Source organism: Hypomesus transpacificus, chromosome 6, assembly GCF_021917145.1.
Source record: "Hypomesus transpacificus isolate Combined female chromosome 6, fHypTra1, whole genome shotgun sequence".
Taxonomy (NCBI): Eukaryota; Metazoa; Chordata; class Actinopteri; order Osmeriformes; family Osmeridae; genus Hypomesus; species Hypomesus transpacificus.
The window spans coordinates 5751641-5769371 of record NC_061065.1 but is presented as its reverse complement, the minus strand read 5'-3'; the positions used below and the strand labels follow the sequence as shown (position 1 = coordinate 5769371).

Below are 17731 nucleotides of genomic sequence, written 5' to 3'. Positions count from 1 at the left end.
AGTACAGATTCTCATGTTTAAAAAGACTCTGGTAAAAGACTACACTTTTTCACTCAAGTTAAAGAAAAGAAGTGTGGGCTGTGACATTAGTAAAAGGTATTACCTGTTTCAGTATTGCATTTGCCAGGAATCCTTTTTGACATCGACAATTTGTAACTTCTCCCTCATGATATGGCTATGGGTGATCAGGAATGTCTATTTTCAGTCATGTCGTCATTGCTAACTCCCTCTGTCTCATCCATAAGGTACCTTTCAGCCATAAGGTAATTATTATTATTTTTTTTAACTTAATTTCTCATCAATGATGCAACCTTTCGATGCAATATTTTTTAAACCTTTATTTTCTAAAATATTCTTTCAACCTTTAGATAATAACTTTTAATATTAAAAAACAACACATTTTCCATCTTTCGAAATCTTTTTGAAAAAAAAGTCCCCCCTCCCAAAAAAGTTGGAAGTTGAGAAAAAGAAATCAAACTTTTTCCATCTCGAAATAATTACATTACGGTATCCTACTTTTCTTTTTCCACAAAAACATTAAAAGGAGAGATCATGCCACCAACTAAAAGTAACAAGCCTGGCTCGATGTTGAAAATAATATGCACACTGCCAAAGTGGAATTTGGATAAAATATTTATTATTAAAAAAAAATAGACATAACTTGGTTAGGTGTCAAGACTTCAGTACAGCATTCTTTTTGGTTCAAATCCTTCACTACAAAATCATCAAAAGGCCAACACTGCACATTAGCTAGTTTGGGCCCTTACACAAGGTCATTTTAACTTCCCACAGGGATTGCATGCAAACTTTTGGAACCTGAGATTTAGCTCCCCATGTCTTTAGAGTAGCAAAGAAAAAGAAAAGCTCAAACTTCCAAAACACAAAACAGTGCATTTAACAAACACTGTAAATGGGAATCACACTACAAGACAGGGCTATAAAGAGATGGGGATTATCCAAATGCTGCAGTAACAAAATGCTCAAGGTACCTAGGATAGAGTGGCTGGTATTATGCAACTACAAAATGACAGTAAAGTCATTAAAAGGCGTATGGCCTGAGGTACAAAACATGCTCAGTGAAGCAACACACAACAACACTACAGTAACTCTGTGTCAAATATCACAACGTAAGGAAAATAATGCATGTACAACACAATCAAAAAATACAACGTAAAGCATGCAGCACAAAACTCGAAGCCATACATTGTGAGAAAGGAAATCAAACATGAACCAGCATGTGTGCACTGATTTACAGTCAACTTTTAAAACTCATTATGAAATGTGCAGTGAACATTCCACAACTGCATTAGATCTTAACATTTATAAATACAACCAGCCTCATGTACCAGTCCTTGGTGGTTTCTGACCGGTATAACAAACCCTTACTAGCACTGATCTTTAGGTCGAGGATTCACGCAACAAAAGGTACACAGTCCTAAAAGGACTTATTCATCGTATCCGGAGGGATACTAGGAACACACTGGTTTGATCTGATCAAGTCTTGGTGTAAACAATGACACCTTACACCAAGTTAACACTTAAAAAAGACAAGGACACTAATTACATATTAGAATGATTAAATGTAGGCCAACTAACTGGGACTTATTTATATATAAATTGTACATTGGACGGACAAATATATTCAATTTGCAGCACTATATACACAGTTAGGGTTTCCATCAGTTCTACAGAACTAAATTGGTTACTTTAGAACGAGGATAATAGATGCAAATAAATTATTTCATACTGATCAAGAATAAAACACTTTAAAGCCGTTCTACTTCCAAAAAGGTGCTGCAAAAGTGCCCATTCCACAAAAATGATGTAGATGGCACAAACGGGGGAATACAAAATGTATTGGAGTATTAACGTCAAACTAACCTAAAGCTCACTGAACTGTACTAAGGAAAAGCCTCACCGCAGGTAAGCTTTTAACACTAGTTAGATAATGGCAAATATAAATACTTAAGAAATTCTCCAGGATTTGTTGTGCACAAACACAAGACGTACAATGTACAAACAAAAATATTAAAAGGCTTCGATCCCAAATGTGGCACAGCTAGACATAAATATTGCACTTTGTGAGAAGTAGAGTCCACACTCAAACACTGGATATGAGTCAGTCAGAAGCACTTCCTGAAGACAATCTGGGGGCCAAATTCCTCATACTCCTCTTGGCTGATCCAGGCAGAAGCAAAAGAGGGTAAATTGGCCAGTACCGCACCTCCGCTCCACACAGAAAAATCTCTGTCCTTAGGGCTGGTCACACGCACACACTCCCCAACGTCTGAGGGGACCATGACTCTGATTTCCTTCTGGAGTCTCTCTGGCAAGCCGGCAAGCAAGGTATTTCCACCTGGACACAGGAAATGAGAAACCTATAAACCCTTGTGTACGAGACATGGGATTCAGCATGAACTCGGCACCCACTTAGCCAAACTTGACGTACCTGCTAGAACAATGTTTCCCAGGAAACTTCGCCGTAGGTCAAGGTCAGAGCTGAGGATGGATTTGAAAATGCTCTCATGCATCCCATAATGGTCACGTCCAATTAGCTCTGGCTTGAACAGGATCTCCGGTGCCCTGTGTGAACGAAGAATGTCGCCATTAATATTCCCAGAGCTTTAACTGACCTCTAGTGGTTATCCAAAGGGGTAGTTAAACATTTACTTTTAAAAAGAGGAAACTGGCTTCTGCCCCTTTAAAAGTAGTATCAGGGGTCAGACATTCCAAGGGAGAGTACCAGATTGTGGTCCTCATTAGGGGGAGTGTGCTGGCTGTTACCTGAACCTCTCAGTGCTGAGGCTGATGACCTGGCCATCAGGCATGGTGTAATGCATCTCACTGCTAGCAGACCCCCCACACGTGAGCTCAGATTCATAGTCTTCAGCCACACTGCAGCACTTCTCCTTCATCTCCCGGACTATCTCAAGCTCTGCAGAGGTGCGCATGCACACCCCTTGTTCCTGCAGGAGCTAAGACACAGGAAAAACAGCATACGTTGAAATCACGTCTGATCGCAAACTTTAAAATGCTCACTTGACGATTAAATACCTTTTGGAGATGCATTGTGACATCATATCCTGCCATGGTGAAGCGCTGAACAGCATGGGGAAGGCAGTACCCCTCAAACACAGGCACACTATGACTCACTCCATCCCCGGAGTCAAACACCACACCTATGAAAACAGAGCTCAGTTCATACCTGTCAATATTACCATTCAGAACACAGGCAACTGAATATCCTATTCCTGAATCACTTGCCCTCCGATCCAATCTTTTAATGGTTTATAAAATTAAAAATATTATATTGTAGTTCACCTATACAAGTACAGGTGCTTTACCTGTTGATCTCCCTGCAGCATAGAGCGCTAGCACTGCCTGCATGGCCACGTAGGTGAGAGGAACATTGAAACTCTCAAACATGAGCTCCACCATGCGCTGCCGGTTATCCCGAGGATTCATGGCCGCCTCTGTCAGAAGAACAGGGTGGTCGTCAGGCTCTACTCCGAGCTGCTGGAACGTGTGGTGCCAAATCTGAAAACAGAAGATTTGAGCAGTGAGGTAAACGCATTCCAGAGCGCTGTGGTGTTTTCTGACATTCAAACCTCACAAACCTTTTCCATGTCATCCCAGTTGCTAATTATTCCATTTTTCATGGGGTACTTCAGTGTCAGAACTCCTCTCATGTGTTGAGCATCATGTCCAATGTAGGTCTCCCGTTCAAAGTTGCCATTCATTATTTCCTGCAAGTAAAGAATCGAAATAAATGAAGATTATGCAAAGTACAGCATGTATGTGTGTATCCGTTGTCATCAGCCACAGATTACCTCATACTTGGGCAGCCCAATAATTGTTGGGAAAATTGTAGATGGAAGGTCCTGATCAGCAAAGCCAGCTTTCATCAAACCAGAACCTGTATCCAGCACGATAGGAGTCTTATAATTCATCATCTGCAAGAGAAAGGTAAACTAATTGAACCATTCCTATACATTTTTTTCTCAAGTTTAAAGTTCAGGTTTATTAGTAACAACTACAGGTCAGTGTCGTACCTCTCTGGTGCCAATATGGATGGATGGCTGATGGAGTGATGTTGTGAAGGATCCTGTGCCAGTCCCACACCTCTGGAAGCCATCAGTGATATCTGCATGAGGTACTTCAACTCTTACTGGTTCACATGGGTCAGGGAACACTGCCAGAGGCGGCTCACTTACTTTTAAACAGAAGTCTACACCTTCAATTTCAGAGTATTGGGAAACATGCGAGTTGGTCTGTATCTGCAGGCCTTGAGAAGAGACCTGAGTGAGTGGGGATGTTAGGGGATCGTCTTGAGGGGCATATGAACTGGGCTTGTGAGGGGCGGGGAATGTTAACTGTTGATCTGTGATGGGCTTGTTGTTGTTATTGTTATTGGTGTACTCATTCACATCAGGATTGAGAATGTGAACATCGCATGGGGCTGGAGGTTTGGTTTTCCGCTCTTTAGGCATTGGGGGATTGTCCAGCATTTGGGTTCCAAGTGGTTCAGGTCCCTGATCCATCAGGTGAACTGGTTCTGTTGAGGCGTCATGGACAGGAGGCTGTGTTGTCCTTGGTTTAGGCACAGGGGGGTTATGAGAGCTGCCACCTGGATCAAAAGCACCATAATCTGGTTTTGGTTCAGGTTTTGACGAATCCTCTGGTTTGCGAGTTTCAACAGTTTCCCTGGATCTAGAATCTAGCTTGCCGTCGTCATACCCCTGAGGCTGGATTCCAACTTCCTCCCTAGAACTGGGGGTGGTCTGTCGTGAGGTTAGAACAGGTGGTTGCAAACTAGAAACTGCAAAATGGCCAAGGGAATCATCGATACTAAAGTTGGTGTACATGCCAGGAGAATTTAGGGTTGAAACAGAGTTTTGTAATACAGGCTGTTTAGTGACTGACTCTGAAAACGAGACTGCGTCAGTGTTGGATGCATTGGCGTTTGGAAGCATTTTGGTCAAGAGCTGTGTGTTGCAGGGCCTCTTGCTGCCTGAGATCAGCTCTTCACAGAGTGCACTGTCCTCCAGGTATTCGGGTTTGGAAGTCCTCTCCATCACAGAGCATTTCACAACCTTCCAGGTTCTGCTTGAATGCTTTTTGAGTTGACACCGCGTGGTCCCCTTATCTAGGCTCCTCTCCAGTCTTTCCACCTCCTTCTTCTCCCTCTGTAGATCCAACTGGAACATCTCCAGTCTTTCCACCTCCTTCTTCTCCCTCTGTAGATCCAACTGGAACATCTCCAGTCTTTCCACCTCCTTCTTCTCCCTCTGTAGATCCAACTGGAACATCTCCAGTCTTTCCACCTCCTTCTTCTCCCTCTGTAGATCCAACTGGAACATCTGCCTGTCCTTGCTTGTCCTTTGAGGGCCCGTGGACGCCGCAGGCTTCTCGTCAAGGCGTTTCTCCTCGTGCCGTCTCAGCTTGTGGATCTTGACGTTCTCCTCCATGATCAGCTCGTCCAGGACGTGGAGTCCCCTCAGCTCTTTCAGAAGCCCCTCCCTGCATCCAGAGGCCACGCCCCCAGCCTCGGTCAGGCAGTCATCGGAGTCCACGGGTCCACGTGTGACCTCAAATGATGCACTTTCCGACAAACTCTCTGTGCCTTCGACATGGAGACCGTCTTCAAGGCCAAAGACACCTGCCTCAACCAAGTCACGAGAGGACATCTGCAAAGAAAATAACTGATTTAACCCTTCCTGAAACAAAGCAGCAAAATTGACATTCATTACCATGTATCAGTTTATTTATTACTTATTAGTTCTACACTAAAACATGTTTTAGCCACATCTTTTTATTGAAGACCATACAACCCTCAAGAGAAAAAACAATCGGTTGCTTGTCATGCAGTGTAGAATTTAATTGAGGGAAAGTCCAAATCGAATTCATAGAATCTAATTTGCAATGTACAAATAGTGGATCACTGTTTGTGGCTAGCCAGCAGCTTAATAGTACAAGGTCTACTGTATAAATAAGGAACACAACATACCACACTAAGCTGGTTTGCACTGTTCCATAAAGGCCACTGTTTGCTTGGGGTTTCAGTCTTCATCAGAACAGCCAACATCTCCTCCTGTGCCAGCACATTTTCTTCCTCCTGTAGAACCAAGTAAACACCATGGAACAAGCTGGCGATTATTGTGGTAACTTGGCAAGTTGAGAAAGTGTTGCAGTTTTGTAACATAAACCACTGTTGTATGAGAACAACAAATCAGAATCTGGTTTACACATACAAGGAATCAGTTATGGAAGGTTGGTGCACAACAATAAACATAGTAAGTAGAAATATAAAGATAGTTCTTATTTTAAGTAAAAGGCATAAACATACAATTAACGATAAGAATACAATTTTAATAAATAATATAAAATGTCACGTGTTCGGAGATGAATATAACAGGGTAAACTTGCCTCCAGTATTCCAGCTGCCCGGCCCAGGATCTCCTCAACTTCCCTCAGCCCATCCTGCTCCTTCAGATCCCAGTCTCTCAGGGACACTTCACTCACTGAGCTGGTTATCCAAAACAACACATCAATATATACATACACACAATATAGTTATCTATATATCAATATATACACACACACTAAAGTATTTGGACATCTACACGTTACCCCTACAAGAGCATTTATGACATCTTATTCTATGTCCATAGGCATTAATATGTAGTTGGTCCTCCCTTTGTAGCTATAACAGCTTCCTCTCTTCTGGGAAGGTGGCCACAAATTTGGCCAGTGTATACAATCATTTCTTGGGAGAACAGAGAATCAAAACACACTGGAAACATAAAAAAAAAGTAGCCAGTAATGCTGTCAGTGTATTAAGCTAACTGGCTACATTACTTCAGCCAGTAACTACTCAGACGCGCTGTGAATTCTATGATTGTTGCTTGCTTTCCTACAGGTACACTCTTGCACTTTTGAGGTTCATGTTTAATTTTAATTTGTTGAACTACATGCTCTTATGTTTCTTCCCATTGGCACTGGCTCTCGTTGTTTATCATCCTTGACCTATGCACTTTTGTAAAGCTCTCTCTTGGTAGTCGCTTTGGATAAAAATGTCTGCTAAATTAATATTGTAATGTAAATGACCTTTCACAGGTGTCCTGGTTGTGGAAATCATAGGAGTCCCAGAGGAGGGTGGGGATGCCTTCAGTAGAGCATTGGGATCTCTCTTTGGCGTCTGTGATCGTACTGGAGAGGAGCTTCCTTATGGGGCTCAGTCCCGGGTCGTCGAAGCTCTCCTGTGCCTTCACGTCTGGCTCAGCCCCACCCTCTGGCATCTCGGTCTGTGTGGGCTGGTCTCGAGACCTGCTGGATCGGTCGGAGTGATGCGATCGATCCAGGGAGTCCGGGCTTTTGGGGTCTCTCTGCTGTGCTGGTGGGTTCTGCTGTGCTGGTGGGTTCTGCGTGATGGTGACGGTGTAGGATTTCTCCAGGTCCTCAGTAGGGAGGCTCAACCAGGGGTTCTGGGGGAGGGTGGCGGATCGCTTCACCTGGATCTCAAAGTTCAGGGAGTCCACTGTCACCTTGGGGATGATCTGGATGCTAGCCCTGGAGGTGTTCCCCGCAGACCCAAAGTCAATCTCCTCCCCCCGATCCTCAGAGTCAGAAACACTGGAGATGTTCTCCTCGTGGATCTGCGGCTGCCTGCTGATGGGCCTGAAAGAGTCTCTGGTGCTGGTTAACCTGGACAGCCCATCCCATCCTTCCCTCCCTCCTCCACCTTCCAGATGACTGCTTCCTGCTCCGTCGAAGCCCGAGTCAAACGAGCTGAGGGACGGAGGCTTCCCGGTAGCAGACACCACCCCAGGGACGGCGCTAGCCTCAGCTACACCACCCAGAGGTGGCTGGTGGGCTGGCATCTTTCCTGGTGCCCCCTTGGTGAGGTTGGAGAACGAGCCATGGCTGTGCAAGGCCTCCTTGGCTTGTTGGTCCAATTTAGGATTAGGTTTCCCAGGGAGGCCAAATGCACCACCCTGCCTATTCTGAAGGTCCTCAGGCCTCCTGTCTAAGGCTGGGTCAGTGTGGAATCCATGTGTATTGTTTGTCCTTAAAAACTCATACTGCCACTGCAGGGCTAACTGTAGGTCATTTATAGGTACAGTTCCTGGAGCAGTTAGAAGTTTTCTAAGGGTCATGCACCTGGAAGGGTCAAGTTTACAATGAACAGGTTAAAACCAGAGTCTTCAGCACGAGAAGAAACTATTTATCTACTGGTATGACTTCACAAACATCAAAATTCACCGTTGTGATAGCTGCTTCCCAACTCTCTGAAGTGAATCATCCGGGATGACGTTGGCAAGGTGTGCCAGCTGAACCAGCTCGGACATATCTGGGGAGGGATTCTTCACCAGGAATTGGCAGGCCGACTGCCTCCGTGCAGGGACACCAGCGTTTACACCCTGAGGATGGTGCAGTGCCTGAAGACTATCAGTGCTCACGCCCCACAGAAGGTCTTGCAGAAAGTTCTCACGGAGGACAATGTTGTACCAGCTTCTGGACTGCAAAGAAATCGATGGATATATTTGAGCCCCAAAAATATAGCATACTTTTAAACAAGCCAGCTCCATCAATGACATCCATGACTTACAACACCTACTTTGTTGTAGTAATGGTAGAAGTCTGAGACCGCTCTTAGGGTTTGATGTGGGAGCTCTACAGAGGAGAGTAAGTTTTCCTTCAGCCTGTCCAGGTCCTGTACCCACTGCTCACTACCCCGGGCATCACCAGGAGGCAATGACTCGACTAACGTATGAATCACATCCTCTGCACAGCGTACCAGTGCCTGGCAACGACAGCACACCACTATGAAGGTTCTATTCTAGACAATAACACTGCTTAGACTTTGTATTTCTCAGTCGAGATGTAAAACAGAATATCTACCATTGCAGGGGTATAGATGGAGGCTTCAAACACTGACGTCAGCATCTCTGCTTTTCTGGAGTCTTTGGCGATCTCTATTCTGTAAGGCTGGAGTTTCTCCTCCTGAAGGCTTGTCATCTGTTGGGCGATCTGTAAGGTGAGGAAATGTTAACAAAAGGAAACGATACAAAAAGGACGAGAAACAGAAGAAACGGACATCTAGTGACCTACCTGCTGAGCCTGTTGGCAGAGTTGGAAGACCCGTAGCTGAATATGGGCCTTAGAAAAAGCCTGTTGCCACAGCAACTCTATTTTCTCCACAGCGGCGGTTATCCTTTCAAAAAAAAGAAAGCAACAGAACGTGAATGCACAGGGAAGACACGTCGTAGAAAACGTTCGTCAAAACAGGACAATATTTGTGCTGTGCTCAGGGCTAGCATAAAGGATTAGAGAGCACGTTTCAGAGTTGGTGATTTTGAACCCAGTACCGGCTGTAGTTCTCTAGCATGTCAAAGGCGGTATGTGTGAAGAGAGCGGTCCCAGCCATGGCTTGATAGCAGGGATCATTTTCAGGGTAGCGCAGTTTCTCCACCACACAATCACAACGCCTCAGCAGCTCATCCAGGCCTAACTCCCTGAAATCACAGAACAGTTAAGGAAAACTCGTCATTTATATAAACTGTGTGGTCCAAGGGGAAAGCGCATGTTTGATCAAACTAATGACGGACCACCTCTACCTTCTCAGATGCTGAAACGTTGCCTCGTTGGTGGAACAGAATTCTGTCAGCTCATCAAATGTAGAGGGCACAAGCTGTCTGGAGAGGCTTTGCAGGGTAGAGATGCAGGAAGGGAGTCTTTGTACCACCAGAAGGAACTCCTGGACAAAAGCATCAATCTCCTGCAATTTCAAAAGCCCAATTAGAAAGTTAGATTAAAACAGAATGCAAATGAGATTATTACACCATTCACAACAATAACACAAAAAAAAAAAACTGTAAAGGCTGCACTTGTGCCGACAAATTACGCAACAGATGTATACCTTTCAAACTAAGGCTTTACCACCAGTTTTTTAAAGCACATTCATATTCACATCCGGCAAACCATGTCCAAAAAAAGGCTGTTCACACAGATTAACCATCAACATGGATGAATGCCCATACGACTGAATATGATCAACTATGGGGAAGGCTGCCTTTCATTTGCTAATGAGGTCAGCTGATTGCCCTCTGCATTCGTGAAGCCTTCACCAAGGTAACAAACAATAGCTCTTGGGCCGCGTCACTGAAACTCATGAATGGATCACAAATGAAATGTCTCTCTCCCGATGACACAGTACAATCACTGCACACGTTTTCCAGACAGATTAATTAACTGAAGTGAATGTTTGCAAGAGCAAGATTAGGAGGGCGACCGTTTGAGAGAGAGAGAGAGAGAGAGAGAGAGAGAGAGAGAGAGAGAGAGAGAGAAGTTCTATGCATTTCAACCGTCAGATGAGCAGAATAATCAACTTCTGGAGTCTCAATCTAGCATCGACGAGGACAATGCCGGCGTGTGTTAAGCCCCATCATGAGACCTCTGCTAATCTAGTTGCCAAGCCCCCAGCAGCAAACACTACTCTCCTTCTCGGAAGATCAAACTACTGTAGCTTCACATTAGAACTGCTCAAGTCGTAAATATGCATGTGCACACCCAAGACAGTAACATAGCATAAATGCATTCCTGGATACAAAGACGAGTATTGTCCTGGAAGCATTCATTCTAAAAAGACAGTGTCAGTGACAATGTAATTCAGTGAATTCATGTCTGTAAAAAATGTCTGTTATACCTTAATGAACGTAACCCAACTTTGGTGACAGTAAACAAGGTAGCCTCCTAAAGATGCAGTCAACTGGCTTCTGTCGATGTAGTTGGAAAGTTCAAAGACTTCCTTTAGCAGAACTCTCTGTTGGTAAGAAGATCATTACATACTCTAATGTCAAATGTTACATTTGGGTTTAATGTCAATTCAAACCAACTATTTAAATTTGTTTCCTTTTGTACCTTGAATGGAGCCACGTGACCCTTGGATGGCATCAGCAGTTTCGACAACAGTTTGAAGACGTCCTTCTTTTTTGGTTGAACTATGTACACAGTGTGAACCGTCCTACCGTGCAGCTAAGAGAGAGGAGAAATGGCTGCGATTTAACCACTGAAAACCCCCAAAAGTCTGCATTTGTAAAATAAAACATTATTTAACTTGAGTTGTATTTGTGAGTATTGATAAGAATAAAAGTCAGATTCACTGTCACCGCAAGTGATGTTTATTTTTTAATATATAACCTAAAATCAATATAAAAGGATTCTGTGGATTCTTAAATCCGAATCGTGTACATGGATGCGTCACAAGGAATAGGAACACCTAAGACAGTCAGATAATGTAATTTTACTGGAGCTTCTCTGTAACAAAGACCATCTGATCCAGCACGCATGTGATTCCCTCCCACCACCTCTCCATATTTTGGCCTCAAGAAGAATTCCAGTCTGACAACCCATCAAGGAAGTGACGCACTTTGCATTGTGTCCAGATGACCCACCCCAGACATGAGGACTTGGTCAAATCAAGTTACATAATAACATTAGTCCTGGCATGAAGAACAATCATGGGGTTGAGCAAAAATAACATGTTTGAATTCAAATATATTTCTTGTAACTTTAAACTCTTATTCTATTGCTAATTAACTGAGTAATACATTTCAGAATTGTAAACAGATGAATTGTTGTCACAATGATTAACTGAAATTTCTAACTGTCAAGCTATCCATCAGAGAATAGTTACCTCAAGTAGACGCAGTGTATCAGCGATAAACCTTGCAGTGGTTGGAGAGGCTTGTCTTAAATCAGCCACGAGCGCAATCAAGCTTTCCTTCTCCTGTTTTTTGCTATTAATGACAAGGTACAATTAGAAGGGCTAGACGTCAAGTTTAACGGTGCAATTCTTTTTTGCTGTTTACCATTACATACTTGTCCAAACAAAGAAAGTAGTTTATGAAGTCCACCACTTCTTCTTTGGTTATTTCTGATGTTAATTTGCCATGAGCATCCACTGGGAATATAACTAAAGGACATCCATGTTGGTCAAAGGCACCTGTCAAAAGCAGACAAGAGACTTGACTCACCATGTCGTGGTAAAGTGGCACTTTTGTGATTCTGAATTCAAGTTGAATTGTGGTAGTTTTACCAGGGTACACCACAGCTCCCGAGTTCAACACATGATCACCAGGCAACGGTAAGGAGGGGGAGGACCCTTGGAATTCTGAAAGAATTTTGTGGGAAACGACTATTTACATTAAAAACCATGCCTGAAATGTGAGAACTATTTCAAGTTTCCCTCCCCCCCCCCCATCTACTGGAGGAACCGGTCCAAACATTAAATTCCTCAATTTCCTTCTGCACTTCTAGTCACTAGAACAAGCCTGTTGCAAATGAATGGTTGCAAGTTGTGAGATTAATTCACGCTGCATATGCAGAGAAACTAATTACGCCGCACGAGACAATTTACAACACTGAAAAATAGTTCAATTTCTAACACACGCTGCACTTGTCTTACCTGTTGCGTTGCGGCTCATCCTGGGATCTCAGCTCTCGATCTCACCTTTTCCCGTCGAAATACAACTAGCAATTTGGAAACGATCCCCTCGTGTTGCCAAACACTATCTATCCCCAGAAAATGTCTCTAGTATGGTGCGGTTAAGAAACGAGACGTGGGACAGCCGATCACATCTTTCCGCCATGTTGTATCCATTCCGGAGAGCATCACACGGCTGAGCAGATCCATTGAACTATTCGCGGAGACCTCATTTATAATATCGAAGAGGGCGGGGAAAACGACTAAGGACGTGACAGACATGGGTGAACGCCTACCTGTTTTGGAAGTGGCTTGAAATTATTTATACTGTCCATAACAAAATAAAAAAATTATATTAAGTCAAAGGCCTTCTTTACTTGAGTAATAAAAAGTACACTTTTTAAAATTATGGTTCTGGGTTAAAAAATGTCTCTCCATATAATTCCAATGTATTCATACGAAAACCTTTTCATGGTGTATAATACAACAGTAAAACTTGGACACTGATAGTAAACAATCTGAGACTAAATATGTCTACGGTTGCTTATGATACTTTTAGATTTTGTTAAACCTATATATATATAGAAAAAGCTACATTTAATGCAATTACATGGATTGATTTATTCCAAGTCTTAACTCACTTCCTGTCAGTTTTCTTGGGTGGGAGTATGAAGTCAGCTTGATCAGGCTTTAAGTCTTTGAATTGAAGATTGATGAAATTCAGAAATGCTGCTCTGGTCTCCTCCAGGTCATCCACATAAACCTGCTTATCTGCAATGGCAGTTTGCAGATCTTGAGCAGTCTTGTCCACAACGGCTTCCAGCTCTCGTGTCCTCTCCTTTAGAGCCGTCAGTTCTGCCTTGTATTTCTTTTCCACCGTATTTAAGTTCTGCTGAGCAATTTTCTGCTCCTCCTTTTGTGTTTTCTCAATGTTGCCAGCTATGCAGGATGCCATCACTGCTTTCACCTTTTCCAGAATTTCATCCTTCTTTTGGTTGGCAACAGTCTTGGCATGCTGTGGTTGTAGCATAAAGTCCCTTGAGAATCATCAAAAGAGAGTGATCATGGACAGTTAAAAGGCCCAGGAGCACCAGAACCTGATTTGAAAACAGACTGATTGACCTTGTGTGACCACTGACCTCTCAAGGATTGTGGCAGTTTGTGTGTTTAAATTTTGGTTCTTTCTTTTAGCCAGAACTTCACTGCTAGCTTTTCGATCGGCAATCTTCTCAACTGCCGCACGGATCTCCTGAGAATACCTTTCCTCATTACGCTTGCGCAGTTTCTCAATGTCAGACATGACCTTTCTCTTTACTTTCATGTCATATTCAGCCAAAGTCACCTGCATGATTATGGTTAAATCATCATGCACAGTTGGAAGAAGATAAAGAATAACTTTTGTTTTATGATCTATACTAAAACTATGAAACAGTCAGTTGATCATCCTAAACATATCCTCCCTAACAAAAAATTGAAACCAATGGAAACCATAGTATAGACTAGTTTTTATTAAAACGTATGATAATCTTGTGGACACTAAATTAGTTATTTTCGTTTGCATATCTTGCAGATTGTAATTCAGAGTCTCAACCTACCTGTATATAAGCACATGCCTTTTCAGCTCTCTTTTTCAAGACCTCTCTTTCCTTCCTGGCAAATTTAATTGTCTGTAACACCATTTTCTCTATCTCCAGATCTGCCTGAACATTTTTGACATCTCAATAAATGCAATACATTCTGACTGACACCTGTCAATTGGAAAGTATCAAACAGCCAACTACATGTTTGGAACACGTGCCATGTTGGCTTACTGTATAATGTGAGTTTACCTTGGTCCAGGCCTCCTCTGTGGCAGCTTGAATACACTCATCCTTCTCTTTCTGAAATTTTTGGACATAGTACTGGTGTATGCTTTCTCCTATATCTGTAATCCGGTAATTGAAGATGACTTTTCCATTCATTATTATAGCTTTGCAATATCCTCAATCTCATCAACATACATACCAACAATGTTGGAGTGCGTACTGAACTTTTTCAGGTTGGATGGATTTCGTGATTGTGTTTTGGATCCCAATTTGGCCTGTTCGTGTTCTTTGAGTCGGTTCATTTCAAGGGCCAACAATCACAATTAACTGAATAATGCCTCCCCCCAAGAGGTGAGATCTTGTCTTACAAGCTACAACCTGGCTATCAAACCTGAAGCTTAGCTTTCTTTCAATAATGAAATAAAGTTTACACTTTCAAGTTGCGTGCTAGCAAAAGCAGTTCTTTTGTGATGTCGTTTAGAACGCCACTTTTGCATTGACTCTATTTCCCATAAACCAACTTTACAAATTCAGTAATAGTAAAAAGACTAAAAAAAGCTTTTGACATGTTTTAATCATCCACTTACTTTCTTAAAACAAAAGTAATTTTCGCGCATATTATAATAATATTTAGATAGTCTACAAGATCAGTCCCATTTAGAAGTCTTTCTCCTCATGTATCGGTCTCCTTCACTGTCGACGGCTTCATACAACTGTTGGTCGTTCTCTTTGATCGCGTGCAGGTAACCCAGATACCCCACGCACAAGGTGATTGTCACAAGCCCAAAAGCCATCATAGGTTTGTTCTGCAAAAAAATAAGTGAAAGATTTAAATACATTTCACACAGCACTACTCACTGTTAATACATATGCTGTTCACAACTCACTGTTGATACATATGCTGTTTACCAATCTAGTTCTGAGATTTAATGAGCCATTACCGGTTTGATGAATAACTCAGGGTTGACAGCTCGGAAAAGCGTGGTTGTCCTCGCCCCTCTAAGTCCGGGGGTCTTGTAGCCTTCAGCAGCCTCCTTTCCACTTCCCGATTCTGGAGACGACATTTTCCAATGTCAGTCTTTCCAAACGATTTGAAAGTAGTTAAATCCTCAATAAAGATAGCAAAGAGTCTTTAAAGACATGTTGGACTATGTCATATACATAGGCTAGGCTCATAGGCTAGGCTACTTTGCGTCGTGATGTCAAAGTCAAAACAATCAACGACAGTGAAAAGAATAACCGCTGAAACAGAGTCTCTAAAGAATTATGGATAGCGCCACCCAATGGTTGTAGAAATAAAAGAAAGAAAGACAGACGCGTGAAAAATATTCAAAACCGTCTGGGGAAAACAGAGTAGGCCTGTTGAAAAAGTCAGCAACGTGTAAGAGCAGGCGATAGCTTTATATTAAAATAATCATATATTTGTTAATTTTAATGTAACAAATACACTGAAGAGACGAAGTTCATGCCTTCAAATGTATTATTAATAGGCGACTTACTGTGCCATATAATAGGCCTACCTCAAATTCTCATTAAACTTGCATGACACGCCTCCATCACATGGAATGAATATATTTAACATATCGTTCTGTTCTTTCATCAAACACTAAACTGTTGACCTAGTTTTTTTGTTTGGTGTGTGTCCATAGTGACAACTTAGCCTCCAACCGCTTGTTGGAAATAAGGAAGCCTTTTTATTTAGAGGAAACAAACACCAACAAATTATTTCCCTATTTTAAATAGGGCTCAGATATTGCATCTCGATGTGAGTAAATCTTTTGCACACATCAACAAATGTAATTTGACATCTTCATGAATATAATTATTTTCTGTAAACAACCAGTCAACCTGTCCACCTGGTTGCAGAAGGTGTGGCGAGCTCACGGCATAGGAGGTGTCGGCTATCAGGTGATCCTAAAGATACAGGTACAGAACCACTCTTTACCTTCAGTTCACCATAAGAGAACAATAATCCGCTTTTCAATTGGTGAGTTTTCATCCTGCCTTTTCACTTTGTTAAATTGGTTAAAATGTCAAGTTGTTTGTTGCGCCCAGTTTTTAAATTTGACATTCAGTTCATTCTTCCTTCCTTAAATCATTGGATATTTCACGGTTTTTGATGTACAAGTAATCCTCGTAGAGAGAACATATTTGTTCGTAATAATAACTAAAAGACAAATGGTTGTCAGTGGGTGTGAAACGTCTACGTCACAGAAAGAGTAGGACTGTTAAATTATATATGGTTTACTGTTAATACTGCAGCCGTTACCAGAGCCAATGAAGGTATATTGAGTGATAATTTCAACACCAGGAAATCACCGGGATGCAAATTATGGGGAAACTACATTGCAGTTTGACTAACAAATCTTTGTTTTCTTTGTATAGCCTACACATTGCTATAATATAATACATGTTAGAAAAGACAATGTTTTCTGACTCATTTCCATGGCCCTGGCCATTGTCCCTCATATACAGGTTTATTAAATCAAAGAAAAGATGAACTGGGGTTTTTTGGAAAACGTCTTAAGTGGGGTAAATAAGTACTCCACAGTCATTGGGCGGATCTGGCTCTCCATTCTCTTCATCTTCCGCATCCTGGTGTATGTTGCTGCAGCAGAGCAGGTGTGGAAGGATGAGAACAAAGACTTTGTCTGCAACACACACCAACCTGGTTGTGAGAACGTATGTTTCGACCACTTCTACCCCATCTCCCAGATAAGACTATGGGCACTCCAGCTCATCATGGTGTCGACTCCCTCTCTGTTGGTCGCTCTACATGTTGCTTACCGCGAGTACAGGGAGAGCAAGTATAAAAGGAAGCTATACGAGGATAAAGGGAGGATTGATGGAGGCCTACTGTGCACCTACATTGTCAGCCTCGTCTTTAAGACAACTTTTGAGGTGGGGTCCCTATTGGCCTTCTACTTCCTGTACAGCGGCTTTGATGTTCCCCGTTTGCTCCGCTGCAGTGAGGACCCTTGTCCCAACACTGTGGACTGCTACATCTCCAAAGCAACCGAGAAGAAAGTCTTCCTTTACATTATGGGCTGCACATCGATTCTATGCATTCTATTGAATATTGCAGAACTGATGTACATCATATCTAAATACTGCTGGAAATGTTTCAGCAAACGATACATTCCTGTTGATGCGAATTACCGTTACCATTCAAATATCATTAATAACTCATCCACTCATCAAGTCCAGACTTTCCCAAATAAAGATATTCTGCAAAGTAAAGTCACCACTCAATGTCCACCAACCACAACAGACGCATAAATTGTATGATCCGTTAATATTTGATGTTGGGACATCTACTGGGCTATCTGCTTCTTTAAGACAGATTTTCTTTTAATGTACATTACAAAGACTACCATTGTATTTAAAATTCCCACAGATTTAATTTTTTTTTCATTAAAAGCAAAACAATGTAATGACTGAA

At 42.3% G+C, this 17731-nt stretch overlaps 4 protein-coding genes across 10 annotated transcripts; 1 reads left to right on the top strand and 3 right to left on the bottom strand.

Moving 5' to 3' along the window:
• Positions 1 to 620: 620 nt before the first annotated feature.
• si:ch211-241j12.3 (uncharacterized protein LOC566552 homolog) lies at positions 621 to 12700 on the bottom strand. Of its 3 annotated transcripts, XM_047021591.1 has the most exons (24): positions 12467 to 12700; positions 12098 to 12172; positions 11881 to 12004; positions 11696 to 11798; positions 10921 to 11034; positions 10706 to 10822; positions 9618 to 9778; positions 9369 to 9515; positions 9112 to 9214; positions 8902 to 9030; positions 8618 to 8803; positions 8263 to 8519; positions 7108 to 8160; positions 6427 to 6526; positions 6008 to 6115; positions 5223 to 5687; positions 4053 to 5171; positions 3831 to 3953; positions 3618 to 3746; positions 3345 to 3537; positions 3055 to 3179; positions 2785 to 2975; positions 2450 to 2583; positions 621 to 2356 (listed from the first exon to the last, which is right to left on the bottom strand). In XM_047021591.1, the coding sequence occupies exons 1-24, from the start codon at positions 12483 to 12485 to the stop codon at positions 2124 to 2126; spliced, it is 5508 nt and encodes a 1835-aa protein (XP_046877547.1). In that variant the 5' UTR covers positions 12486 to 12700; the 3' UTR covers positions 621 to 2123. The 3 variants fall into 3 exon arrangements, with proteins under 3 accessions (XP_046877547.1, XP_046877546.1, XP_046877548.1); XM_047021590.1 differs by having other exon boundaries at positions 4053 to 5687; XM_047021592.1 differs by lacking the exons at positions 5223 to 5687; positions 6008 to 6115; positions 6427 to 6526; ... (11 more) ...; positions 12098 to 12172; positions 12467 to 12700 and having other exon boundaries at positions 3831 to 3916; positions 4053 to 4091.
• Positions 12701 to 13121: 421 nt separating this feature from the next.
• Positions 13122 to 13924, bottom strand: LOC124469037 (uncharacterized protein C6orf163 homolog). The gene is made up of 2 exons (XM_047022121.1): positions 13624 to 13924; positions 13122 to 13521 (listed from the first exon to the last, which is right to left on the bottom strand). Exons 1-2 carry the CDS (start codon positions 13830 to 13832, stop codon positions 13122 to 13124), a joined length of 609 nt encoding a protein of 202 aa, XP_046878077.1. The 5' UTR covers positions 13833 to 13924.
• Positions 13925 to 14845: 921 nt separating this feature from the next.
• smim8 (small integral membrane protein 8) lies at positions 14846 to 15543 on the bottom strand. The gene is made up of 2 exons (XM_047021601.1): positions 15231 to 15543; positions 14846 to 15095 (listed from the first exon to the last, which is right to left on the bottom strand). The coding sequence occupies exons 1-2, from the start codon at positions 15351 to 15353 to the stop codon at positions 14937 to 14939; spliced, it is 282 nt and encodes a 93-aa protein (XP_046877557.1). The 5' UTR covers positions 15354 to 15543; the 3' UTR covers positions 14846 to 14936.
• A 336-nt stretch (positions 15544 to 15879) lies between these two features.
• Positions 15880 to 17728, top strand: gjb7 (gap junction protein beta 7). Of its 5 annotated transcripts, none has more exons than XM_047021600.1 (3): positions 15880 to 16054; positions 16156 to 16215; positions 16765 to 17728. In XM_047021600.1, the coding sequence occupies exon 3, from the start codon at positions 16786 to 16788 to the stop codon at positions 17566 to 17568; it is 783 nt and encodes a 260-aa protein (XP_046877556.1). In that variant the 5' UTR covers positions 15880 to 16054; positions 16156 to 16215; positions 16765 to 16785; the 3' UTR covers positions 17569 to 17728. The 5 variants fall into 5 exon arrangements, with proteins under 5 accessions (XP_046877556.1, XP_046877555.1, XP_046877554.1 ...); XM_047021599.1 differs by having other exon boundaries at positions 16133 to 16215; XM_047021598.1 differs by having other exon boundaries at positions 15897 to 16054; positions 16159 to 16276; positions 16765 to 17713.
• The last annotated feature ends 3 nt before the right edge of the window (positions 17729 to 17731 follow it).